This window comes from Trichosurus vulpecula, chromosome 8, assembly GCF_011100635.1.
Source record: "Trichosurus vulpecula isolate mTriVul1 chromosome 8, mTriVul1.pri, whole genome shotgun sequence".
NCBI lineage: Eukaryota > Metazoa > Chordata > Mammalia > Diprotodontia > Phalangeridae > Trichosurus > Trichosurus vulpecula.
Window position 1 is genome coordinate 159,416,729 of NC_050580.1, and position 25,725 is coordinate 159,442,453.

The window sequence follows — 25,725 nt, forward strand, 5'->3', positions numbered from 1 at the left end:
TAAAAACTCTTTAGTTCCATATTATGAGCAGTTAAGGAAAAGAAATAAACAGAAAGTAGAGGGAAAGAGAAAATAAGGGGGGGGTGGAGTAAGGCCCAGAGATAGAGGATGCTAGAGAGAGAGCTTAGACCACTGGAAATCAGGCAGTGGGGGTGGAGGGGAGGACATAGAATATTCTCCCACCTGTCTAATCTCTTCTTCCCACAATATCCCAGGTGTCCCTCTGCTCAAAGGTCAAAATCAACCCCCTTCCTGATTCCTGTCTCTACCAGGGACTATCTCCCACCCAATCAATCCTCAATTCCCAAGGTCTAGCCGTTTTACCCAACCCACTTAGCCCAGTTTCCTGCTCAGCCTGACCCTGGACCCAATAATCATGAGCTGACACTAGGTCCTTAAGCTTTGGGCAAACTACTCCCTACCGTCTACTCTTTCTCCTGGGAGTTTGGGGAAGAGAGGGAAAGAAAGGGTATCCTTTCCTTAAGGGGGGAGGGCATAAGTGTATGATAATAACTAATGTTTTTGTGAGGCTTTTAAAGTTTACAAATCACCTTACCTACATCATCTCCTGTGTTCTTCAAAACACTCTGTGTACACTGTTGGCCCCAATTTACAGATGCGGAGACTGAGGCTCATAGAGCTTAAGTGACCCAACATCAAAGGCTGGATTTGAACCCAGACTCTCTTAATTCTAAATCCATCACTCGATCCCCTATACCAGGGCTGTCCAAAACGCAGCCTGCGGTGTGATTTATGCGGCCCGCCTACAAGCATAGAGATTTACATAAATGTTTTAGTAAAAGAAGCTGAGCTACCACAGAGCTGTCACTGAAAAGGCAAATCAAAATATATCTTCTACTGTTTCAATAAAAACCTAAGGTTGGACAGCCCTGCCCTGCACCATGCTGAGAGATAGAACCTTGATCCTTTGTTAAGGCTATATAGTACTACTGAAGTCGGGAAGTAAGGGTGGTACTATTTTAGGCAGCTTATTTTAGAAAACTTGAGGTGAAATTAAACTGAGGGCCAGATATAGCTCGTGAACCAGCAATTCCCATCTTCTACACTTGGGGAGATCCCTAGCTGGAAAAGTCCTAGATTTTCTTAGATCTAAAGGCATCGGTTAGGAAGATAAAAGAGAAGAAGGGTGGATAGCATGCTGGGAGTTTCTACACAGCAGGCCAGGGCCTACTACTACTGTTCATGTTCTTCAGGGGCTGTCAGTTGCTGCTCCTTTCTATAATCACTCTGTCTGCCTTGGGTTCTAGCAGCTGCCAGAAACAAAACCACCAAGTTTGAAGATATCTCCTAGGTAAAGTACATGATATTTAGTCATGTTCCTTGCGACAGACAAGTATTTGGTTATTTTCCTTGAGACATTTTTTTTTTGGCCTACTTCCAGATTCTTAGCCATATTCCAATCAGTTGAGGTTGCCAGATACATAGCACCTTCCATCCCAAGATCCCTTGCCAAGCAGCTACTCTTATCCCCTCTGAAATCTCACCCCTTCCGTCCTTTCCTCCTCTAGCTCCTCCAGAAGACAAAAATAGACCAACATCTATCTGCTTCCTTTCTCTCTTTGCGTTCCCACAGGGCAGAACTATTCTCTGACTTAAATTAGATAAATGAAATATCTTCAGAAGGCTAATAATGGTTGACAAGCTATAGCTTATAAATCCTGTAGTCTAGAATTTAGAGAAATACTTTTTGAAACCTAGATGTTTGGATTAATTTAGACTTTTGAGGTTTCCAATGTTCTTCTGTTTTTCCCTGTGAATATTCTAAGTTAGGGCATTAGAATTATGGTTTTTAGTGCTGGAAAGAATTCTTTGTTATGAAACCTATTCATTTTTTTCTTTCTTATCAACTTAATAATTGATCATAGACCTCTACAGTCAGGTAACTGACCTCTTTCCCTTTTTTTTTATTCTACATGAACCCAAAGTCTGGGATCATTAATATCACTATGTGCATAAATTGGTGTACTATATGGATAAGAACCCAGTCATTTAGCTAGTTATCACCAAATGCAGCTTATAGATCATAACCTCTTTGAGGACAGGGGCAATATCTTGTGCATTTGTGTGTTTTACATAGTACTTTGTAAACAGGTACTCATTATGTATTGGTAAAGTGAATAAATGAACTTACACACGTAGAGAAAGTGGGAAAGGGGGCAAGTTTTGAGGTAAAGATGTAAAATTTGGGTTAATTTTAAACCCATAAGTGGGCAATGGTATACTATTTAGCAATCAGGCCTCAAAGCCAGGAGAGAAGCTGCATAAGACATAATTCGTAACCTACCTTGACATTTTGTTTCATTTTTTTAAATTATAATTTTATTTTCCCCCAATTACATGTACAATTCTTAACATTTTTTTAAAAAATTTTTGAGTTCCAAATTTTCTGGCCATCCCCCCACCCCAGACTGATAAGGCAAGCAATTTGATATAAGCTATTATTTGAGTAGTCATGCAAAACATGTTTCCATATTATACTTTGATATATTTAGAGAGAAACACACCAATAGTAAGCGTGAGTACAGTAGGTACCAAAAAATTAGGAGGAGCAACTTATTTTTCTGATTTTAAAGAATCCTTAGAAAAACCTTTGTGGATTTTTTTCCCCTAATGATTGTTTACTGAATCCCATTTATTTGATGACCACCCCAAGTGCTAGGCAGCTCAAGGGACAGCCTGCAATAAGGCCCTGACATAAGCCAAAAAGAAAAATCTTGTTAGGGAAATGAAAGCTGCACAAATAAGAGCGTCACCTAAGAATGAGTCCTTGAGACAGTACTAGAGAAGCTCTGGTCCTAAGAAGTTATCCAATACTGATCCCGAGGCCATGAATAATGCTTTACAACGTCAGAATGGTCTGAAAGATGGTAGCCATCTCTAATTAGGGCCGGCTACAAATGGAGAACTAATAGCTATGTGTACCATGTTTTTTTTAAAATACATCTTGTGTACTTCATGAAATCCAGTTTCAGATCTGACCTGCCTTTTATCAAGAGGGACAGGTAATAAGCTCTATTAGGCCACAGAGTATAGTATCAAAGGAAAAATGACTTGCTTTTTTCTTTTTAACATTAAAATACTTTGTCTTGTTTTGTTTTTCCAAAAAAAAGAAAAAGGTAGGAAACAGATTGAAGAGGTAAAACCAGGTGCTACCACCAGTATTTCTGGATTTCTTCTAATTAAATTGTGCCCATTTAATGATCACATTGTTCCTATAGCACCATTATATCTCAGAGCCCACCTACACCTCCCTCCTCCTCATCTAACAGAATGGCTTAGCTAAGTCACTCGAGACTTGAGGCATCTCTCCCCACCAGAAAAATCCACTAAATGGGTTGCCATGAATTAAATCTAGAATATAATGGAACCCCTTGGAACACACACACACACACACACACACACACACACACACACTGGGGGGATAGGGATAGAATATTTAGTGTGTTAAAACAGACATTTCCTTTAATTTCATGGGATAGTTTGACCCTTCTCTAAATTCATGTTAATAACAAACATTATGAAAAAAGAGCTCTAGGAAGGCAATATGGCATGATAGAGAAAGTGTTAACCTCAAAACCAGCAAGACTTAGATTCAAATCCTGCCTTTGGCACTGGCCATGTCACAACCTCTGGAGGCCACAAATGACACTAAAAGAAAATAAAAATCAAATGAGATTTTACCCTCTTTGTGAGAGGAAAGGCTGAGTGGGCATGGAGTGTATAACAACTCCACTTCACTGGGGGGAAATGTCCAAGAGGCTAGAGCAAGCATTACCCCTGCACAATGATTACCTGGCCTGTTTCTAGGATAGCAGTGTTTCATTTTTATGAACTGTTGTAAGCTGCCTTCTGGGTGCAACCCCACAGCTGTTAATTACGGCCAGAAAGGAAGGATTGCAGGTCGAACTGGTCCTCCATTGGCAGAGGGCCGGGGGCACTGGAATTACCTCCCAGAACTCATTTATAAATTATACTCCTCTACCACCAAGAACTGGAGAGGCAGAGTACTTTTAAAAGTTAAGAGCAATGTTGATAAAGACAAGTTAGGCTATACTGAGGGTAGGCCTGACGGGCTTCTCTTTCCTTTGTACAACAGACTTCTGAGCACAAACCATAAATAAAGTTCATCAATTCATCCAGGGTGATCAAGCTCTGGTGAACTGATTCACAATAACTAAACTCACAAAAGACTCAAATATAAAGCAGAATGGAAATTTATTGATTTACAGAGGGGATCACTGGTACAATATACCCTTCCTGGCAGAAAAGTGTACTAGAGAAACCAAATTACAGATCAGAAGGTTGCTTGGTGAACGGAAAGCCAGAATGAAGGAAGTTGAATAGTCCTAAGAGGTATTTTCATCAAAATGAGAGAGCCCAGTGAGGCAGCCTTTTCATCTTCAGGGTATTTGTTCTTCGAACAACCTAGATTAGTTGTCTGATCCTGCCCTGGACCATGCTAGAGATGGATTTCTACCCTCCTTTTTCTAGATTCCATGTAGACCATCACCATTCTGTTTGTACTTTTCATCATAACACCCCACCATTTAAATATACTTTAACAACCTAGGTTGTTTCCAAGTTTATAATTTATTTACATTGATTACATTTTAGGTACATTGCCTCGCAATATACTGTTAATTAATTAATAATACTATTAAGTGACTTTTTATTACTATATCCCAAAACTAAGTCCTGAGGCAGGCTAAGTAATACTATGTGAAAAGTGCTATGGAATAACCTTTAAAATATATCCCATTTGACAGTTCGCCCACAAAATTGATCACTACAACATGGAGAGCAGTATCATGCTTAGGCAAATAATCTTGCTTTGATTAAAGGAAAGACCCTTGAAAATTAAATACATTTCATGATCACATACATTTTGACTTGGCAAAAGGAAGGTTGCTATGGTAATTTCTTACCTACTCACAGAGAGGGGTAGCATTTCAGATTTTTAAGTCTCCAAAAACTATTTACAAATGATACTCACATCAGCTGAACCCTCATCAACTTGCAGCTGAAAGTTCAAATGATTCTGATCTGCATAAAGTAGAAACAGCACTGGAAAGCATGTCTGAATCAGAACTATGATAACCCTTATCTTCACAAGCAGAAATATCCCCCTTTTTGATTCAAGGACTAAGCAGGGAATCTTAATTTTGCGATTAAAATAAGGACTCTTTCTTAAAATTATTGGAAATCCATTCTCAGCACACAGGATGATTTTTCCCATTCATATTTGTGGCTCGTGTTCGTATAATCACATTGCCATGGTATAGAAAGTCCAAAACCTATAGATTACATTTCAAAAGCTCATATTAAGTAGTTATTTGGAGCTCAGAAAGTGTTCCTACAGAAAAAAATATAATTAAATAATGGTTAGTATATAAAAAGTTTTTTAAGAAATATTACTGAGAAACATTATTCTAAGTTCCAAATCTGAAATGTGCTAGGAATACACTTCCCTTTAGGCGAGAAGAAAATAATACCCCTATCACAGTAACTGCTATGTCTGCTCGCTATCCAAACATGAGAGGAACATAAAAGAGCCAGGGCTATCCATTCTTAACTCACCCCAAAAAGCTGCCCGGACACTTTCCCCCTAATCACTCCCTTACACCACCCATCTCTATATGTAAAACCAGAAGCTTAAACTTAAGCATGTCTAACAGAAATCCTCCTGCTTATTCCATCTTGAACTCATCAACTGGCTATGCCAAAAATCTGTTCACATACAATTTTAAAAATTCGAACCTCCTATTCAAAAGGTTTTGAAATTCAGTGGTTTGGGGGAGAAGAAAAGGAAGGGCTATATCACAGTTAAGTAAAAGAAAGCATAGTACTTAATTGCCATGTATAACAACACCAAATCAAAACAAGTTTACAGTAATTGAGCATTAAAATTCTGAGGGAAAATATACACAAGTTTCCTTAAGGAAAATTATGGTTTTATTTTTCCTCAATATACACTGAGAAAACAAAATAAAAAGGTTCCACAAAGCAGGTTGAAAGACTATGTACAAAAGCGGGTGTGCCAAATGAATGCTGAGATACAATAGTGTGCGGACTGAGGAGTCTTCCAACTTGGGTCCAGCCGTCTCATGACCTTCCCAATAAAGGCGACGCGAGGTCTTGGACAGTTTTTGAATTTAGCTGAGGAATGGTGCTGATCTTCATGAGTTTGCTACTTGCATACTTATTCTTGACGGCCTAAATGATTCCAAGTGAAGCAATGTCAAGATGTTAGTTCTGGCCATTCCAAAAGCAGCTGATAAAACATAAAAACGTGACCCAACACTGATTCTCCAAAGAAGATCATTACCTCCTGAGGAGGAGAGAAGTGGAAGCTCTATGACGTAACACAATAGACATTTTTGTGGTGCTTTATTTACAGTGACAGGGTGTTATTCTGTTTAGCCCTCACAACCACCTTACAATCACCTCGTGAGCTCAGTAACATAAATACTGTTTCCTCTCATATTTGTTAATAGGAAGAAAAAAGGCTATATATAGTTAATGGAGATAAAGTGCTTTGGAGATCCAAAGAGTTAAGTTTTACAGACTGTGCTACAAGAGAGCAGAGATGATTTCCATCTACTTTGCTGTACACAATGGCATAAGTGTAAGGGGATGGTTACTTTCAGAACTGCCATAGTCAGCAAAAAAGACAAAAGAAGCTAATGATCATCAGGTCAAGATCATCAAGGACCTGGATACGACTTACTAAAGAGACAATACCCTGCCCCACCAATGCCTGATCTTCTCGTCAATCACACACAGAGGAAAGTGAATCAAATCTTGGAGCCAGTAGCACTCTTCCTTGGGCAACCAGAAGAGAACAAGAGAGCCCAAAATAAAGGGCTGTTGTATATGAGGAAGAAAGACCAATGTGTCCATACAGACAGTACAGGGATCGCTGACCTGCCTTAAAGAGGCCACATAACTCTGCCAGCCACTTAGAAAGCCTTCCATAAATATTTCTGGTCACTCATCCACCACACAGTCCTTATCTGCCTTTTGATCTTTTCTTTTGGGAGCCCAAGATGCTAAAGTAGTATAAGTATAAATTCAAAAGAATAACAATTGGAGAAGAGAACCAGTCAAAACCTCTCATTTTAGAGGAAACTGGAGGTCAGGGAGGTAAATGTGTGTGTCCAGGGTCACACAGGTAATTGGAGGCAAAGTCAGGATTCAAAACTAGGTCTTCTGATTTAGAATAATGAATATGAAACTAACTCTGGTGAGTCCCAAATATTTCCAAGAGCTGACTTTCTCAGGGAATTTTTTCATTGACAAAATGCCACCCCCAGTCTGTTCTACAAATATGTAAAAACCTTTTGCAGGAATGACCTTGCATATCTACTGAGTAAGCCATTAACTTAAAAACCCCAAAGTTGAAGCAGCAATGATACTTACAATAAACTTTGTCAAGTTTTCATTCACTTTTACTATGTTCTTGGCCATGTGCTGCATCACTTCCAACACATCATTCTCTGAATAACCAGTATAATACTGTTGCTTTAGGCTCTAGAATATACAAATGGAATAAAAGAGGTGAGCTATGATCCTAAGAAAGGGAAGCTACTATACTTTGACATCTTAGAAGAGCTCGTTTTACCAAGATTAGGTACCTTCTCACTATTAAAAAAAAAATAGGTCCTTAACCCTGACTACTACAATCAGACTGTCAGAGAAAGACCATCTAAGGCTAGATCCCTCAGTTTATAAAAAAGGACCATCTTTCCATTCTGAGGCACTAAACTAAGTGAAATTTAAAAATATTTTTAATGAATTGATTCTTTTCACAGCTAGAATAATATAGAGCAGTATGTCTAGAAATAAGGCTTTCATCTTAGATACTGAGAAATACGTCATATGGAGCAAAAATGAAAAGGCAAGATAAGAGCTATGTTGAGTCCCCTTGCACGGAGCCCAGGTGTCTCTCCACCTCTATAGACAAAAGCAGAGGTCCCTAGTCCTATGTGCCTCATTACTGTTTAATGTACAAGATTTTCTCTGAAAAGATTCAGAAATAGGAAATAAAATGTTACCAAAAGCAGCCCACCCAATGCAGGAACACTTTAAACAAAATGTTATCCTACAGGGATTTTTGTTTTACTCTACTGAAGGCATAGTAAATAGGACACCAAAGACCAAACAGCTAAATTCAGCCAGGCAGACTGGCTTCAGCTTAGGAATGTTAATAGGACCTATCATTTAGGTCCTAACATAACTTCTTAAAAACCAAAGTTCATTCCTTCATCCATAGAGTTAAGTGTGAATTCTGAAAATCATGCTGAAGGAATGCAAGATTGAGGACTTTTGAAACAAACCCTAATGAAGCACAAAGAGAATTTGAAGACCAACAAAGGTATATTCCTCAAGGGCAGGTTACGGAGTTTGAAACAATTAAGCTGAACTGAGCACACCCTGGAATGAACAGTTGCCCCTTTCTCTGCACCTCACACTGCAAGACCCTAAACCGGGTTAGAGAACGTACAGCCTTGAGGCCACATGTGGCCTTCTAGGTCCTCAAGTGCAGCAGCCCTTTGACTAAATCCCAACAGAAAGTTTGGGTTCACAGAACAGAAGTTCTGTGAAGTTTGGATTCAGTCAAAGGGCTGCCGCACTTGAGGACTTAGAGGGCCATATGTGGCCTCAAGGCCACAGGTTTCCCCATCTCTGCAAACTGCATCATAAACTTCTAACAAAATCCCACACTCACCCATTTCCCTTGATCTAAAACCTTTTGAGACAAGCAAGAAGCAGCAGCAGCTATCTCAGAAGGATGATAATGCACCATATCGTAGTCAACAATTGTCAGCTCCATTAAGTATTTGGCTAATGTATGCTGTTCAGCATCTGCCTGTGAAAGAATCACATCCATTATGGGGTCAGGGTTGTTAACTTAGAAAAATCAGTCAAGAGAGACAGCATGGTATGGATAGAGAGCCAGCCTCCAGGTCCAGAATTCCTGCTTCTCCTAAGATGTAGGCTGTGTGAGCCTCAGCAAGTTTCTTAACTTCCCATGGTGCCAGGCAACTCCAGAAGATTAATATTACAAAATGGTTGTTGATCTGCATTAGTAGAGAGAGTTTCTGCACTGGGAGTTCCCTAACCCAATGAAATTGCAGGTTTGACTTGAAAAATCAATAAATAAATAATCCATGTCAAAGTTATACAGATGTAAATCCCTCTTACTCCACCCCTTTCCCAGGCACTGAAAATTGTTGCATTTTGTAACATATTAGAGAAGCAATGGGAAAGGAAGGTTCCCTATTTTCATGAATAATGTTATAAGTTTTTTAAAGATCAAAAAGACACCTCCTAGAAAATTCAGTTTCCTCTCAGATAAATGCAGGTAAGGCAAAGTGTATTATTTTAAATGCCTCCAAATTAGCAGTCAAAATAGCAGTAATTCAGAATCTTAACTCTTAGTTGCGGTAAGCTAGAGACCCTTACCTCACCAGCTTTTGATGCTCTTCTTAAAAAGTGAAGTGGAAGGGGTCGACCCAATTCAAACTTCAATTCTTTCAGAATCAAAATTTCCATTTCTCGAATTTGAGAGCTGGTATATGCATTGTCTGTGATGTAAACAAAGTCTTCAACATTTGGAGAGAATATCTCCTCATATTTGGAAGCCAAAAGCAGCGCTGTAACTCCAACCAATTGAAGCTTCTTCCGAGAGACTGGTTGAACCTACATGAAACAATGTTTCTTCTATTACACACAGAACAACAAAAGACCACACCCTGCCTCACAACCTGCAAATTAACAAAAAGGATTCTAGAATCCAGGAGACCTATGTGGAAAAGACAATGAGGAAACGGATTTTTTAGAACTGGAAGATTCTCCCTCATTTCCCAAGGTAAGTCAAGCTGCGATATGGAGAGTGAATCTAGGGGTGAGTGTCCCTGCCCTCCTAGACAGTGGTGGCTGTGGGAAGAGAAGAGGCCTTCTTCCTCATTGCAGCCTTCTCAGATCGGTCCATTCCCCCTAGAGTAATATTTGTAAGTCATGGGGGGAAAAAACATTCTACAGGGGGAAAAATTTTCAAGTTAATCTCTTAAAATATTAATGTATGGCTTTGGAATTACTTTTAAAACTATGATGTGTTTAACTGAACATTTGGTCAAATATTCATCTCTATTGCCAAATTGAAATTGAAGTCATTCTCATCCCTACCAAAGTATCATACAAGTTGATCAAAGAGACATACACATTCTGATGAATAAAAAGGTGTAAGTTGTTTGGGCTATTACTTTAGCTGAAGCTTCCAAACTTTCTAAGCTACCGTTTTCAGGCCTCATCTTTAAAAATTTTGAAAGGAGAACAGGGACTCCAAACTTATCCTCCAATCTAGAAAATACTGAATTATCAATAGGAAATAGGAAAACTCAGCTTTCTTTCCAAGAAGCAGATACTTGAAAGAGGGCAAACCAGCCCAAAGATACTAATCAAACCACTGGTATGAAATTTCTAATATAATACCTACTTGTAAGAAGCGATCCATGATTGCAATACACATATAAAGAGTTTCCTGCAGAAGGCGAAATTTGGAGTGGACTTGTACCAACCAATCAACCAGGATCGCACGCATACGCCCATTGATGTCTTTTCCATCTAAGAAATGTGGGTTTATAGATTGCTGAACCTACAAAATTTAAAAATAACAATAACCCTGTTGTCTTGTGTTGCTATGGATCCATGCCTCCAAATTACCACAGCATTCTATACATGTAAACAATTCTACCTCAAGTTGTCTCAGATACTGGTAAATATCCTTAACATAGTCACTGCAAAGCTGAGGATTCTCCCAATCTTCATCATCAATGTCCTCTATCTTGCATAACAGTGCATTAGAGAAAGCCTGGCACAGTTCTTCTTCCTTCATAGAAACATCCATAGGGGTTGGAGACAGACTCTAAAACAAGAGAAATTAAAATCACAAAGTGTACAGAAATAAAAGGTTGTAAAAATAAAGCACTGATTTTATATTTCAAAACTCTTTTAAGCTTTTTTGGAAAACAAAAAGAAAACTTTTTTAGTTTTAATTGAAGATACAATGACATAAATTAACTGCAATAAGTTTCAGTGCTAAGGTTGAAGCATTCAAGCAATTGTTTGGTGATGAAGATTTTTTTAAAGTCACACCAGAATACTGGGAAAAAAAATCTCAACACCTGGACTCAGGACTGCCAAGGTGAGAATCGACATCAACAAAAGTAGCTTCTACAGGTAAAGAATGTTTTCTTCATTTAGACTAATGCATTCTAAATTGAGAAACCACTTAGAAACTGATAGACCAGGAAAGCTTGTTTTTCTTCTGCCAATCTAAAGAGAAACAGGAAGAGGAAAGTTTATTCAAACTGCAAAACTTAATACTTTAGTTTCATATGCTGATCTAACTGGAATTCTATTTTGTCAAGAAATTAATACAACTAGCATATTTTTAAAAAATGAAATGTGTACATATTTCTGATTAAATTAAAAAATAAATAAAATGATGAGTATGGCCTAGAGCTAGTTACGTGACATAAAGCTTATAAATAACTACCTGAGATATAGAGGCTATAACAGTATAGCAGTATAAAGTTACATCAGTGAACAATGGTTCCTTGTTTATTATTTAAATTTAGCCTAGCAATTTAAGTCTATCCTAACACTCAACAGTTTTTCCTTTCATGACAACTTAAAACAAACACTAAACATAAAAATCAGAGGCCCAAGTTAGTTTTCCATTAAAGGAAAACATTAGCTCAAATAATTTACTTATTTTACATTTTAATAATGCAGTGGCAAGCCGTACATACACCTGAAGACTTACCATATACAAAATGCAATATGTTTTTAAAAAGTGGGTCTTAATTCCAAAAGACTCGTGACGGAAAATGCTAACCACATCCAGAGAAAGAACTATGGAGTCTGAATGCAAATTAAAGCATACTACTTATGCTTTTTTTTGTTTTTTCTTTCTCGTGGTTTTTCCCTTTTTGTTCTGCTTCTTCTTTCACAACATAACTCATGTGGAAATCTGTTTAACATGATTATACATGTATACAACCTATATCAGACTGTTTGCTGTCTTGGGGAGGGAGGAAGGGAGAAAAATTTGCAACTCAAAATTTTACAAAAATGAATGTTGAAAACTATCTTTACATGCAATTGGAAAAATAAAATATTATTAAGGGAAAAAATTATTATGATGATTATTTTTGGCAGTCACTTGAAATAAAATATCTAGTCTGACTGAAACCCAAGTGCTGAGGTTAACTGCAGTCATGGCCACAAAGAGCCATTTTCAGATTTCTACCTAAAATATTCCTTCTCAAGAATTGCATAAATGGAATGGGATGTGGGGAGTGGATGGATGGTAGAAAGACTGACCTGTCCACCCCCAAAATAAAACTTAGACCCTTTTAAACTCAGACTTCTATTTTTCTTGCTTTTGTTCCTCCGACCAAAACCTCCTCATGCTAAGGATGAGATTCATTTATTTGCCAGTTGAGTTACTTTGGGCACATAATTTAGCTTCTCTGAACCTATTTCCTCATCTGCAACATGGGAATAATAAAGGTTGCCCTTTCTCATAAGATTATGAAGAAAGTGTGTGCTAAAATGTAAAGCACCATATTAAGAGAGGCAATCATCCACTGGTAGGTTATGCAGGAAACATTGGTTTAACTGTGGCTGAGGGGACTAACCTGCCTCTGCGAAGGAACTGCTGTTGTGACCAAGTATCAGATTTACATATTGTCCTGTCAATCATAATGAAATTATTCTGTTTGATGTGGGGGATGGACTTGAGGGTCCCTTCTACTTATAAATTTCTATTTTATCCAAGTTAACAAAATTCAAATGGCACAAGGGGTGACAGAAATGTTGCCCCTTTACCTTAAAGCTTACATCTAAGTATTTCAGTTCAACTGCCAAACATATTAAAAGCTTGCTTGCTCAAGCTCAGAAATAACATAATTCCTAGAAGACCTATTTTACACTGCTAGATAGAAAACTTGTTAAGAAACACAGACTATGATCTTATTTTGAGCTCAACAGTTCCTTGAGACCTCTGAGCCAACTATTCTTAGGTAGAATTTCTACTACTCAGAATCTAAGAGCTTTTGAAGAATCAGGTCAACCAGGTACAGTACAAGTGCTTTTGAAAGGCCAAATCTGAGTAGAAGAAAACCAGCACACTGATGGGAGTGTACTCCCAGGGATGGCTGAAATAAGTAAAAAGCTAGACATAAAGAAAATAAGATTGAAAAGTTGTTATTTTGGGGGGGTGACCTGTGCAAAAAACTCACTGACATGCTTGATATGAGTCTCAGTAAGATCATAGGTCTATAACTGGAAGGGCCATGATCAATCATCTAATCCAACCTGCTCATTTTAACAGCAATGAAAAGAGGCCCAAGAAAGGTTAAATAGTGCAAAGTCACAACAGTAGTAAAATGCTAAGAGTCAGGATTTGAACTCAGGTCCTCAACTATGAAATCCAACACTCTTCACTTGATCAGACTGATTCTCAAATGCAGGAGAAAGTTATAGGAATATTATACATACTTAATGATTATTGCTTATTGTTGTTGTTGTGGTTGCATCATTTTAGTTGTGTCTGACTCTTTGTGACCCCATTTGGAGTTTTCTTAGCAAAGATATTGGAGTGATTTTCCATTTCCTCCTCCAGTACATTTTACAGATGAGTAAACTGAGGCAAACACACTTAAGTGACTTGCCCAGGGTCACACAACTGTGTCTGAGGCCACATTTGAACTCAGGTCCTCCTGATTCCAGGGCCAGCACTCCTATCCACTATGCCACCTAGCTTACCTGATTACTGGTGTAACACAAGAAATAAGAAACAACACAAGAAAATCTGTGAAAGTAAAAATTAATAAAATATGATAGTTTTGACATAATAGATTTTTCCTTTAGTCACTAAACTTGCTTTAGGCATAACACATTGAGAAAATTCACTAAGAGTCCTCAGAAGAAAGCTGTTTATTCCCCAGTAGCTGCATCTAACATTTTTACCATTAGAACAAATAAAGAAATCATTGGAGAACAAATTAATAATATGAATGTTACTATCAAAAGGATGACCTAGAACAGCAATTCTCAACTTCGATAGGTTACAGAAGATCTGTAAACTCAGATGCTAAAAAAGGAAAAAAAAATAATAATCACTAAAATTTGCATTTCCTTCAATTAAAACAGACAACAAACATTATGAGGGGTCCAAAGGTTTCACCAGACTACCAAAGGGGTCCATGATACAAAAAAACTCCAAACCTAGAAGGATTTAATCCTACTACATAAGCTAGAAAATTTCCTCACTAGGGTAGCAAAGTTAGTGAAGGTACTCCAATCATGAATCTCCATCTACAAGCAAAGCTTCAAAGAAAAATGCATATCGGACACAAGCCTATCAAGAATTCCTAGAAGATAAAAAAAAAAAAAGATTTTAAAAAGAGCAAATTTCGAAAATCAAATAAGAGCAGTAGAGGAAAAACTGGGAAAAGAAATGAGAGCTATGCAAGAAAATTATGAAAAGATAATAGATTGGTTTAAAAAAAGGCACAAAAAATACTGAAAGAAATAACTCCTTAAAAATCAGAATTGGTCAAATAGTTTAAAAAAAAAACCTCACTGAAGAAAATAACTCTTTAAAAATTAGAATCAAACAGAAATTAATGACCCCATGAGACATCAAGAAACAATAAACCAAAGTCAAAAGAATGAAAATGTGAAATATTTCACAGCGAAAATGGACTAGAAAAATAGATCAAGGAAGAGAATTTAAGTATTACTGGTCTACCTGAAAGTCATGAGCAAAAAGCAAGTCTTGACAACATATTTCAAGAAAGCATAAAGGAAAACTGCCCAGATATTATAGAACTAGAGGGTGAAGTTGAAACTGAAAAAATCAATTGGTTGCCTCCTAAAAGAAATCCCAAAATACAAGCTTCCAAGAATATTATAGCCAAAATCCAGAGCTCCAAGGTCAAAGAGAAAATACTGTAATCAGACAGAGAGAATTCAAATAACATGGCACCACAATCAGGATCGCACAAGATTTGGCAGCTACCACGTTAAAGGAGTAGATTGCTTGAAATGATATTCAGAAGGTAAAGGAGCTATAGAAGTACAACCAAGAATAATTTACCCAATAAAACTAAGTATAATCCTACAGGAGAAAAAAAGAGATATGATGAAATGAAGGCTTTTCAAGCATTCTTGATGAAAAAAAAAAAAAGCTGAATTGAAAGTGTAGCATTCAGAAACAAGACTCAAGAGAAGCATATAAAAGTAAACACAGAAATGAGAAATGAAAAGGGACTTAATTAGGTTAAACAGTTTATATTCCTATATCAGAAGATGATACACATAACCCCTAAGAACTTAATCATCATTAGGGCAGTTAGAGGTAGTCTACTTAGAGGGCATAGGTATGAGTCTATTGTGTTGGGATGATCTGAAAGGAAGAATGGAAGGGTGAGAAAAAGGAATGTACTGGGAGAAGAGGGAAGGGAAAGGAAAAATGGGTAAAATTATCTCACATAAGAGATCCGCAAGAAAGAGCTTATACAATGGAGGAGAAAATGGGGGTAAGTAGGCAAAGCTTAAAACCTCTCTCTAATCTGAACTGGTTCAAGGAGGAGAGAAAATAGACAGACAGACAGACACACACACACATACACACGTGCGTGCGCAGTTGGGTATGGAAATTCATCTTACCCAAGGGGGAAGTAGGAGGAAAGAGGATTGAGATAAACAAGGGGAGGGGAAGAGGATATAAAAGGGAAGGTACATTAAGGGGAGGTAGCAGTCAGAAATGAAACAGACTCTTAAGGAGGGGAAAGGGTAAAAAACAGAACACTAAAACATAAGAGAATAGGATGGAGGGAAATACAGTTAGCAATTGTAACTGTGAACATGAATGGATGATGTCATCCTTAAGACAGAAGAGGATAGCAGAATGGATTAGAAACCAGAATCCAACAATATGTTGTTTACAAGAGGCACACTTGAGAAAGATACACAAGGCATTAAAATAAGGGGCTGAAACAGAATCTATTATGCTTCAGCTGAAGTTAAAAAAAAACAGCATTCATGATCTTAGACAAAGCAAAAGCAAAAACTGAGTTAATTAAAAGAAATTTTCACGGAAAACAACAGTTTGCTGAAAACTACTATAGACAATGCACCAAATGGCATAGCATCCAAATTCTTGAAGGAAATGTTAAATAAGTTACAAGAGGAAATACTAAACCTATACTAGTGGGGAGCCTCAATTTACCCCCTCTCAAACATAGACACATCTAACCATAAAATTAATAAGGAATTTGAGGTAATGAATAGAAATTTAGAAAAGTTATACACAAAAAGACTTCTGGAGAATGTTGAACGGGAATGAAAAGGAATAAACTTATTTCTCAATTATGCATGGCACCTTCATAAAAACTGACCATGTTTTAGGTCATAAAAATCACACTAACAAATGCAGAAAAGCAGAAATATTAAGGGTAATTTTTTTCAGACAATAATGAAATAAAAATGTATGTTCACTAAAAAGCCTTTGAAACATAGATTAAAAATTAATTGGAAACTAAATAATCTAATCCTAAAGAATGAATGGATCAAAGAACAAATCATAGAAATGACACTTTTATTAAAGATGACGACAACAGAACAACATATCAAAATTTGTGGGATATAGTCAAAAAAGTACTTATGGCAAAATTTATAACCCTAAATGTTTACATCAATGAAACAGTGAAAGATCAACAAAGTGGATTGATTCAACTAAAAAAAAACTAGACGAACATATTTTAAAACCCCAAAATATAAATCCTGAAAATCAAAGGAGAGATTAATAAAACCAAAAGTTAAAAACAGTCACTGAACTAATTAACAGCAAACTTTATGAAAACAAACAAACAAATAAAACTGATAAACCACTGGCTAACTTGATTTTTAAAAAAAAAAGAAGAAAGCCAAACTACCAATTTCAAAAAAAGAAAAGGTAACACACCCTTTGGCACACAATAGCACAACCAATGAAGAGGACATTAAAATAATTAGGAGCTATTTTGCTCAACTATATGCCAATAAAACTGACAATCTAAATGAAATAGGTGATTATTTACAAAAATATAAACTGCCCAGATTAAAAGAGGAGGAAATAGAATACTTAAATAACCCTATTTATAAAGACTTTTGACAAAATATAACACCCATTCCTATTAAAAACATTATAAAGCACAGTAACAAATGGAGCTTTTCTTAAAATTTTAAGTAGTATATACCTAAAACTAAGAGCAAACATTATTTGTAATGTCCAAGGCAAAATATGGACTTTCAATAAAACAGACGACTTTCAAGCTTTCTCAGTGAAAAGACCAGAGCTGAATAGAAAATCTGACTTTCAAACACAAGGATCAAGAGAAGCATGAAAAGGTAAACAAGAAAGAGAAATCATAAGGGACTTACTAAAGTTGAACTGTTTTGTTTACATTCCTACATAGAAAGATGATGTGTATGATTCATGAGACCTCAATATCATTGTAGCTGAAAGGAATATGCATATATATATATATGTGTGTGTGTGTGTGTGTGTGTGTGTGTGTGTACATGTATATACATATGTGTGTGTCTATGTAGGTATATATATGTAGGTATACACACACACACACACACACACACACACACACACACACACACAAAGGGCACAGGGTGAGTTGAATATGAAGGGATGATATCTAAAAAAAATAAAATCAATTTAAGGGATAAGAGAGGAATATACTGAGAGAGGGAGAAAAGGAGAGAGAGAATGGGGTAAATTATCTTGCATAAAAGTGGCAAGAAAAAGTGGTTCTGTAGAAATGGAAGAGGGGGCAGGTGAGGCGGAATGAGTGAATCTTGCTCTCATCAGATTTGACCTGAGGAGGGAATACCATACACACTCAATTGGGTAAGGAAAGGAGGAGGAAGAAGATAAAAAAGGGGGGACGATAGAAGGGAGGGCACACAGGGGGAGGAGGTAATCAAAAACAAACACTTTCGAAAAGAGACAAGGTCAAGGGAGAAAATTCAATAAAGGGGAATAGGTTAGGAAGGAGCAAAACATAGTTAATCTTTCACAACATGAGTAATGTGGAAGGGTTTTACATAATGATACGCATGTGGCCTATGTTGAATTGCTTGCCTTCTTAGGGAGGGTGGGTGGTGAGGGAAGAGGGGAGAGAATTTGGAACTCAAAGTTTTAAAAATAGATGTTCAAAAACAACAACAACAAAAAAAAGTCTTTGCATGCAACTAGGAAATAAGATACACAGGCAATGGGGCATAGAAATTTATCTTGCCCTACAAGAGAACAGAAAGGGGGATGGGAGGGGAGTGGGGTGACAGATGGGAGAGCTGACTGGGGAACAGGGCAACCAGAATATATGCCATCTTGGAGTGGGGGGAGGGCAGAAATGGGGAAAAATTTGTAATTCAAGCTTTTATGAAAATCAATGCTGAAAACTAAATATATTAAATAAATTTTAAAAAAAAACCATTATTTGTAATGGGGATAAATAAGCCTTTCCAGTAAGATCAGGTTTGAAGTAAGGATGTCTTATTATCACTATTATTCAATATTTTACTAGAAATGCTAGCTATAGAAATAGGACAAGAAAAAGAAATTGAAGGAATAAGCACTGGCAATGAGGAAACAAAACATTCACTTTTTGCAAATGATATGATCATAGATTTAGAGAACCTTAAAGAGTCAACTAAAAATCTAGGTAAAAGAACAAAAACAATTAACTTTAGCAAAGTTGCAGGATATAAAATATGCCCACACAAATTATCATTATTTTTATATATTGTCTTTTTTTGGTAAATTTTTTATTCATTTTAAATTTAAATACAAAACAAGGTGGAAAAGGACATTCCCATGTACACAGCATAACATAGAAGAGGATTCAATATAAAGCAATAAATTTTCATTTCAAGAAATCCTATACAATAAATACTACACATTGTTTTCAACACTACCCAGCTTTTCTTTGCTTCCTTCTAGGTTTTCTTTTGTTCTCTGCTATACACTTCTTCATTGTTTTTCCCCTCTTCCCTGCCCCAAAGAAGGCTACAATTAAAGGTGGATATATATACATAGACATAGATAAACATACACATATATGTAAAACCATACTATCCATATTCCCACGTGTTACCTGTTGTCTCTGGAAATGGACACCATCTTCCTTCACTGGTCCAAGTCTTTCCATGTTTTGCTAAACCAACCAGCTCATGATTTACCACAGTAGTATTCCAACACAATCACATCCTGAGAGATTGTCTATGGAAGTTTCTTCCTAATTTTCTGCATTTCCTTCTATTCTTGGCTACTATTGGTTTTATTCAAGAAATTTTTAATTTAAAATAACTGAAATTATCCATTATACTTCAACAATGCTCTCATCTCATAATATAGTTTAAAGTCTGACACTGCTGAATCTCCTTCTTTTACATCTTTTATTCCCTGGTTTCTTTAAAATTCCTGACCTTTTGTTCTTCCAAGTGAATTTTGTTATTATTTTTTCTAATTCAGTAAGGTAATTTTGTAGTAATTCAACTGGGATGGCATTGAATAAATAGATTAGTTAAGTAAAATTGTCATTTTTATTATATTGGCTTTACCTACCCATGAAATATTACTCCAATTATTTAAATCTGACTTTATTTCTATAAAGTTATTTTATGTTTATGTTCACGTAGTTTCTATGTCTATTTTAGCAGGTGTACTCTCAGGTATTTTATACTGTCTAATTATTTTAAACAGTCTAAAACAATATTGAATAATATTGGTGACACATAGTGTAGTTTCCCTATTTTTCCTTTTAACTAAATATTTTAGCTTTAACTTTGTCTGAAATCATGATTACTATCCCTGCTTTTTTTACATAATAAATTCTACTCCAGTCTTTTATTTTATCTTTGAGTATATCTCTCATTTTTATTGTGTTTCCTGAAAGCAACATATTTGTTGAATTCAAATTTTTAATCTGCTGTTCGTTTCTGCTTTATGGGTAAATTCATCCCTTTCACATTCTAAGCTATAATTACTTGTTGCATATTTCCCTCCTCATTTTTCTTCACTAACCTTCTCACCCTATTTACCCTATCCCTCTTCACTCCTCTAATTTGTTTCTACCCATTACCTTGACTTCCTATTCCTTAACCTACCCATACCTCTAAGAGTCCTTCCCTTATCCTCTTCCCCCACCCTATCCCCTAGCCTTCTTATTTCTTTCTGAATTTAAAAGACTTTTATACCCTTCTAGATATAAATGTTGTTCCCTCTTTAACCATTCTTGATAAGAGTAAGGATCCAGCACTATCTGCCCTCCTCGCCACTTGCTTCTTCTGTATCAATTCTTCCTTTCATGCCTTGTTTATATGAGACAATTGCTCCTTTTTATGTCTCTGTACACATTTTTACTTTTTTTTTAGAATTACTCCATACACAGCTCAGCCCAAGCCTTTCATTCAAACTACCCAAATAATGATGACAGTCACACAAGTACTAATAACATTTTTACAGGTGAGAAGTAAATAATTTGACCTTACTGAGTCCCTTATAATTGGTCTTTAATGTTTACCTTTTATTTCTCCTGGATCCTATATGTTGAATTTTATATTTATGCTATTTTTGCCACAAATATCAAATGTCTACTTTTTCCCATTTAGGAGTATACTTAACTTTGCTAGATAAGTGATCCTTTGTTATAACTCCAGCTCTTTTGCTCTACAAAATATAGTATTCCAAGACCTACTGTACTTCAACATAGTAGGTGCTAGATCTTGTGTAAACCTTAATTGTGGCTCCATGATATTTAAATTGTTTTTTTTTTTCTTGTTGCTTGAAATATTTTGTCCTTAACCTAGGAGCTCTGAAACTTGGCTATAATAGTCCTATAAGTTTTCCTCTTGGGATCTCTTTCAGGTTGTGATTGTTGGATTTTTTCTACTTCTGCTTTGCCTTCCTGTTCTAGAACTTCAGGACAATTTTCCTTGATAATTTTTTGTAATATTGTATCAAGATTCTTTATTTTAATCATAGTTTTTAGGTAGTCTGACTATTCTTATATTATTTCTTCTCAATTTATTCTCCAGATCAGATGTTTTTCTGATGAGATATTTCACATTCTCTTCTATTTTTTTATTCTTTTGATTATTTCTTGGTGTCTTATAATGTAATTAGCTTCCCTTGTCCAATTCTAGTTTTTAAGAAATTATTTTCTTCCTTAAGTTTTTGATTCTCTATTTCTAGTTGGTTGACTTTATTTTCATAATTTTCTTGACTTTCTTAGATTGTTTTATGTTCACCATAAATATAAGCCGTCAATATACTTTTCTTTCCCTCTATATAGCAGGGAATTTGAGATCCCTATTTATAGTAGGTCAAAAGTGTCTTTCTTGGACTAAAAGGACACAATATAAGCTCCCTTAAGAGGCTCAGGAATAAAGAATTAATAGATTAATAAAGAATTAACGTTCCTGCCATATTTTGCTCTGGTTAGATCAGATCTGTAAAACTATGTTCATTTCTAGGGACCACATTTTAGGAAGAACATTAATAAGCTAGAAAATGTCCTCAATATGGCAGCAAGTTTAGTGAAAGGCACTTCAATCATGAAGGAATTAAGGATGTTTAACTTGAAAAGCAAGTGTGGTATAATAACCTTCAAGTATACAAAGGGCACACTGCTAAACAAACATGATTAAGGAGAATCAGAATCCAGACATAGGAAACAACATGAACAATAATACACAGAGACAAAAAAGGGTAGGATGAGAAGAAGCAACATAGAAGGAGCTCAAGTGTGCTGTGATATCGAGTTGTGAAGGTAAATAGTGTAAAATAAGGCTGGAAAGGTAGATTAGAGACATCCCATGGTAGACCTTAAACGCAAAGACAAAAAAAGCATATACGACATGACCATATCAGTATGTTAAGATGATTATCAAATCAGAAGCAGTGTGAAAAATGGACTGAAGAAATTTGGTTCAAGACTAATTATGAAACTACTAGTCCACTGACAGAAGAGTACACAAAGTAATTGCTCAATAAATAGTCAAGTTGTATACATGACGGAGAAAAAACAGCTTTCTCGTTGGCCTCTCATTTTAACACTAAGTAAGCCACTAGGTAACTCAAAGAATTGTAGAACTGGGACTTTACAAATTGTTGAAGGAAACTTGTGCCCAAAGAAATTAAGGGATTTGTTGAAGGCCCTACAACTAGTCAGAAGAGGCAAGATAGATTTCCTGACTCCCAAATCCCAGACATGAAACTTCCTCTAACATGTCTAAGTACAATACTTTGGCACTAATGTTAACTTAAGGTTAGGACACAAATTTCCAGCATTCTGAAGTTTTTCATGGGCCAGTTTAGATTTTTGGTAGAGTTGTATCTATTGCAAACAGTCAAAACTGTATTTTGTTTTGAGATTAAAAGTAAATACGATTCTAACACCAGCTCAAAGCATGACAGAGTAGATAGAAACTGTGGCTTTGGAGTAAAAGGACTAAGGCTCACAACTTTTCTGGACCTCATGTATAAAATGAGGAGTGATCCTTTTTCAGCTCTAGATAAAACAATCCTATGATCCTAAAGCATTACCACAAATATTAATAAATACTGATTTCCTTTAAACTACTGGCACAAAGCAGGGATCTAGCTGTCAGTTTCCATTTTTCTTTAGAGAAAATTAGTTTCAAAGTTGCAGTGACGACGATGATGATGATGATACAGCATTTTACAGTTTATAAAATACTTTATTCAAACTCATGTGACTTTGTAGTAAAACAAACTAGAGGCAGGAAATCAGGAGAAAGGAGAATCTCAAGGAGATGACATGAAAATGAGTAACAGAAGCAGACTAGGTAGAAGGTACAATAATAGAAGTGTCAATTAGGCATATGTGCAGCTATGTGGGAGATAACACAACACAATTAGTAGTTAAGTAGGTTTAAATATTATCTCAATTTTAGAAATGAGGAAATTGCCAAAGTCAGCATCTGAAACTAGGTCTTTTGACTCTAAGTTCAGAACTCCTTCTATTACAATATGTCGGCTATGGTACACATTAAGGAAAACCCGAGTATTTTGGATAAAAATTAGCCAACCTGATAAGTATCATCTACAATACCTATGATTTCCTACCTTTGGAGCCAGAATTTCCTTTGGCCCTGGCACTGGCACTGGCTTCACAGTAGCTGTAGGCTTTACTTCTCTTACAACATTTGTGGCCTTGGTTTTTTTCACAAGCACTTTGTTTTTCTCAGCTTTCTATGATTAAAAAGGTAATGGCATTAGTATTAATATCAAGTTTTTCCAATAATTAAAAAGTCTTCAAAGACATACACATCTATAATAAAATTACCTTAGCTACTTGTGCTCCTCTGGTTGTAACTTTATTTCCAATTTCTTCAAGAGCAGTTCTTCTAACAGCAACTTGCATTGTGGCTTTTGAATTAATTCCTTTGTTAACATCCTCCAAACCATTAGACACCTAAAGAAAAGATCATTTAAGCTTTTGAGACAATTATATATCAGACAGTTGACAATCATTAAAAATGCTCCAAGAAACTGAAAACTGTGTAATTATGATGTTCTTAAAAATGATGAGAAAATATTCCCCTCACTTTTTTGGAGAGGTAGGAGTGAAATATATAATATTACATTTCATCAGAACCAGCTGATATGTTGATTATATGGCTAAATGATTATTTTCTCTTCTTTTTTAATCTTTTTTTTTTTTTTTTTACAAAAGATGGTATTCAAGGTCGGTGGAAGGTAGAAGGGCATATTCAGAAAAGAAAATGATATAAAAACAAAAGACCGATAAAAAAAAGTATTTTTTCAATAGGAAATAAGAAAATGGTCTTTTCCCTTTGTATCCTCTTCTGTGTTAAAGAGTTCCTTACACTGCAAGAATATTTTGAGGATTCAGTAGAGTCTGATCTGTAAAAGGATTTGAAAGCTTCACAGGAAAATGACTATGGAATGTGGCACCTAAGAGATCTGCCACAAATCCCTGGCATATAAAAGCACTTATTTTAAAGCCTTCCTTTTCAGAAACCCCATTTGTAAGCAATATTAGAAAACCATTCTGTTCCACTATTTAAAGGCATGTATTCCCTTATTACACTTAATTCTGCTTCTTGTCAAGTCTTTCTAGGCACTAGAAATGGTTCACTAAAGTGGATCATTTAAAGTTACAGCACTTTTACAGCTTTCTTGTACAACAGTAATATTTAGAACTGGACTTGATTTCTTGCAGAAAGAATTATTTTAGATAACAAAAAGTATGAGGGCTAAGGAAGATAAATTTTCCTATATGCAATAAAAATATAACCTACTAATAATGAATTGAATTGGCCCTAGACAAACTTGCTTAGTGGAAAAGAAAACAAAAAATTCCCATGCATGATGACAATTGTTAGCTACTTTAAAATCTTTAAGTTACAATACCACTATCATCAGTTACTATTTTATAAGGATAAGTACCATGCTGGGCCCATTTTGGTCTCAAACAGCTTTTTCAAGAATGGATTTTGCAATGTTTACAGCCAGTGTCTCTGATAAAGGCCTCACTTCTAAAATATACAGAAAACTGAGTCAAATCTATAAGAATACAAATCATTTCCCAAATGATAAATGGTCAAAGCATATGGAACAGGCAGTTTTCAGAGGAAGACATTAAAGCTCTAAAAATGCTCTGAATCACTACTGATTAGAGAAATGCAAATCAAAACAACTCTGAGGTACCACATCCTACCTATCAGATTGGCTAATATAACAGAAAAGGAAAATGACAACTGTTGTAGAGGATTTGGGAACATTGAGACACTAATGCATTGCTGGTGGAGTTGTGAACTGATCTAACCATTCTGGAGAGCAATTTGGAACTATGCCCAAAGGGCTATAACACTGTGCATACCCTTTGACCCAGCAATACCACTTCTATGGCCATATCCCAAAGAGATCATAAAAACAGGAGAAGGACCCACATGTACAAAAATATTTATAGCAGCCTTTTTTGTGATGGAAAAGAATTGGAAATTGAGGGAATGCCCATCAATTCAGGAATGGCTGAACAAGTTATGGAATATGAATGTAATGGAATACTATTGTTCCATGAGAAATGATGAGCAGGCAGACTTCAGAAAAACCTAGAAAGACTTACATGAACTGATGCTGAATGAAGTGAGCAGAACCAGGAGAACACTGTTAACAGTAACAGCAACATTGTGCGGTGACCAACTTTGTTAGACTTAGCTCTTCTGAGCAATGCAATGATCTAACACAATTACAAAAGGCTCATGATGGAAAATGCTATCCACATCCAGAGAAACAACTCTGGAGTCTGAATGAAGATTGAAGCATAATATTTTGTCTTTTGTTGTTTTTTTGTTTTTTCTTTCTCAGGGTTTTTTCCTTGTTCTGATTCTTCTTTCACAACATGACTAATGTGGAAATATGTTTAATATGATCATACATGTACAGCCTATATCAGATTGCATACCATCTTGGGGAGGGGAGAGTGAAGGGAAGGGAAACTTAGAACTCAAAATCCTATAAAAGCGAATGTTGAAAACTAAAAATAAATTTTTTTTTAAAAGAATTTTTTAAAAGAATGG

The 25,725-nt window shown here is 36.0% G+C and overlaps 1 protein-coding gene across 3 annotated transcripts in view; it reads right to left on the reverse strand.

Moving 5' to 3' along the window:
• Positions 1–4,219: 4,219 nt before the first annotated feature.
• CCNB2 (cyclin B2) overlaps positions 4,220–25,725 on the reverse strand; it is a 30,468-nt gene continuing 8,962 nt past the window's right edge. For 2 of the 3 annotated variants that reach the window (XM_036737059.1, XM_036737060.1), the window contains exons 2-9: positions 23,466–23,594; positions 23,246–23,371; positions 10,778–10,948; positions 10,520–10,678; positions 9,487–9,723; positions 8,750–8,890; positions 7,441–7,551; positions 4,220–6,234 (exon numbers count right to left, since the gene is read on the reverse strand). In XM_036737059.1, the coding sequence (XP_036592954.1) occupies positions 6,124–6,234; positions 7,441–7,551; positions 8,750–8,890; positions 9,487–9,723; positions 10,520–10,678; positions 10,778–10,948; positions 23,246–23,371; positions 23,466–23,594 (1,185 nt within the window). In that variant the 3' untranslated portion in view covers positions 4,220–6,123. The remainder of the gene's footprint in view (positions 6,235–7,440; positions 7,552–8,749; positions 8,891–9,486; positions 9,724–10,519; positions 10,679–10,777; positions 10,949–23,245; positions 23,372–23,465; positions 23,595–25,725) is intronic. The other variant, XM_036737061.1, reaches the window with a different exon arrangement.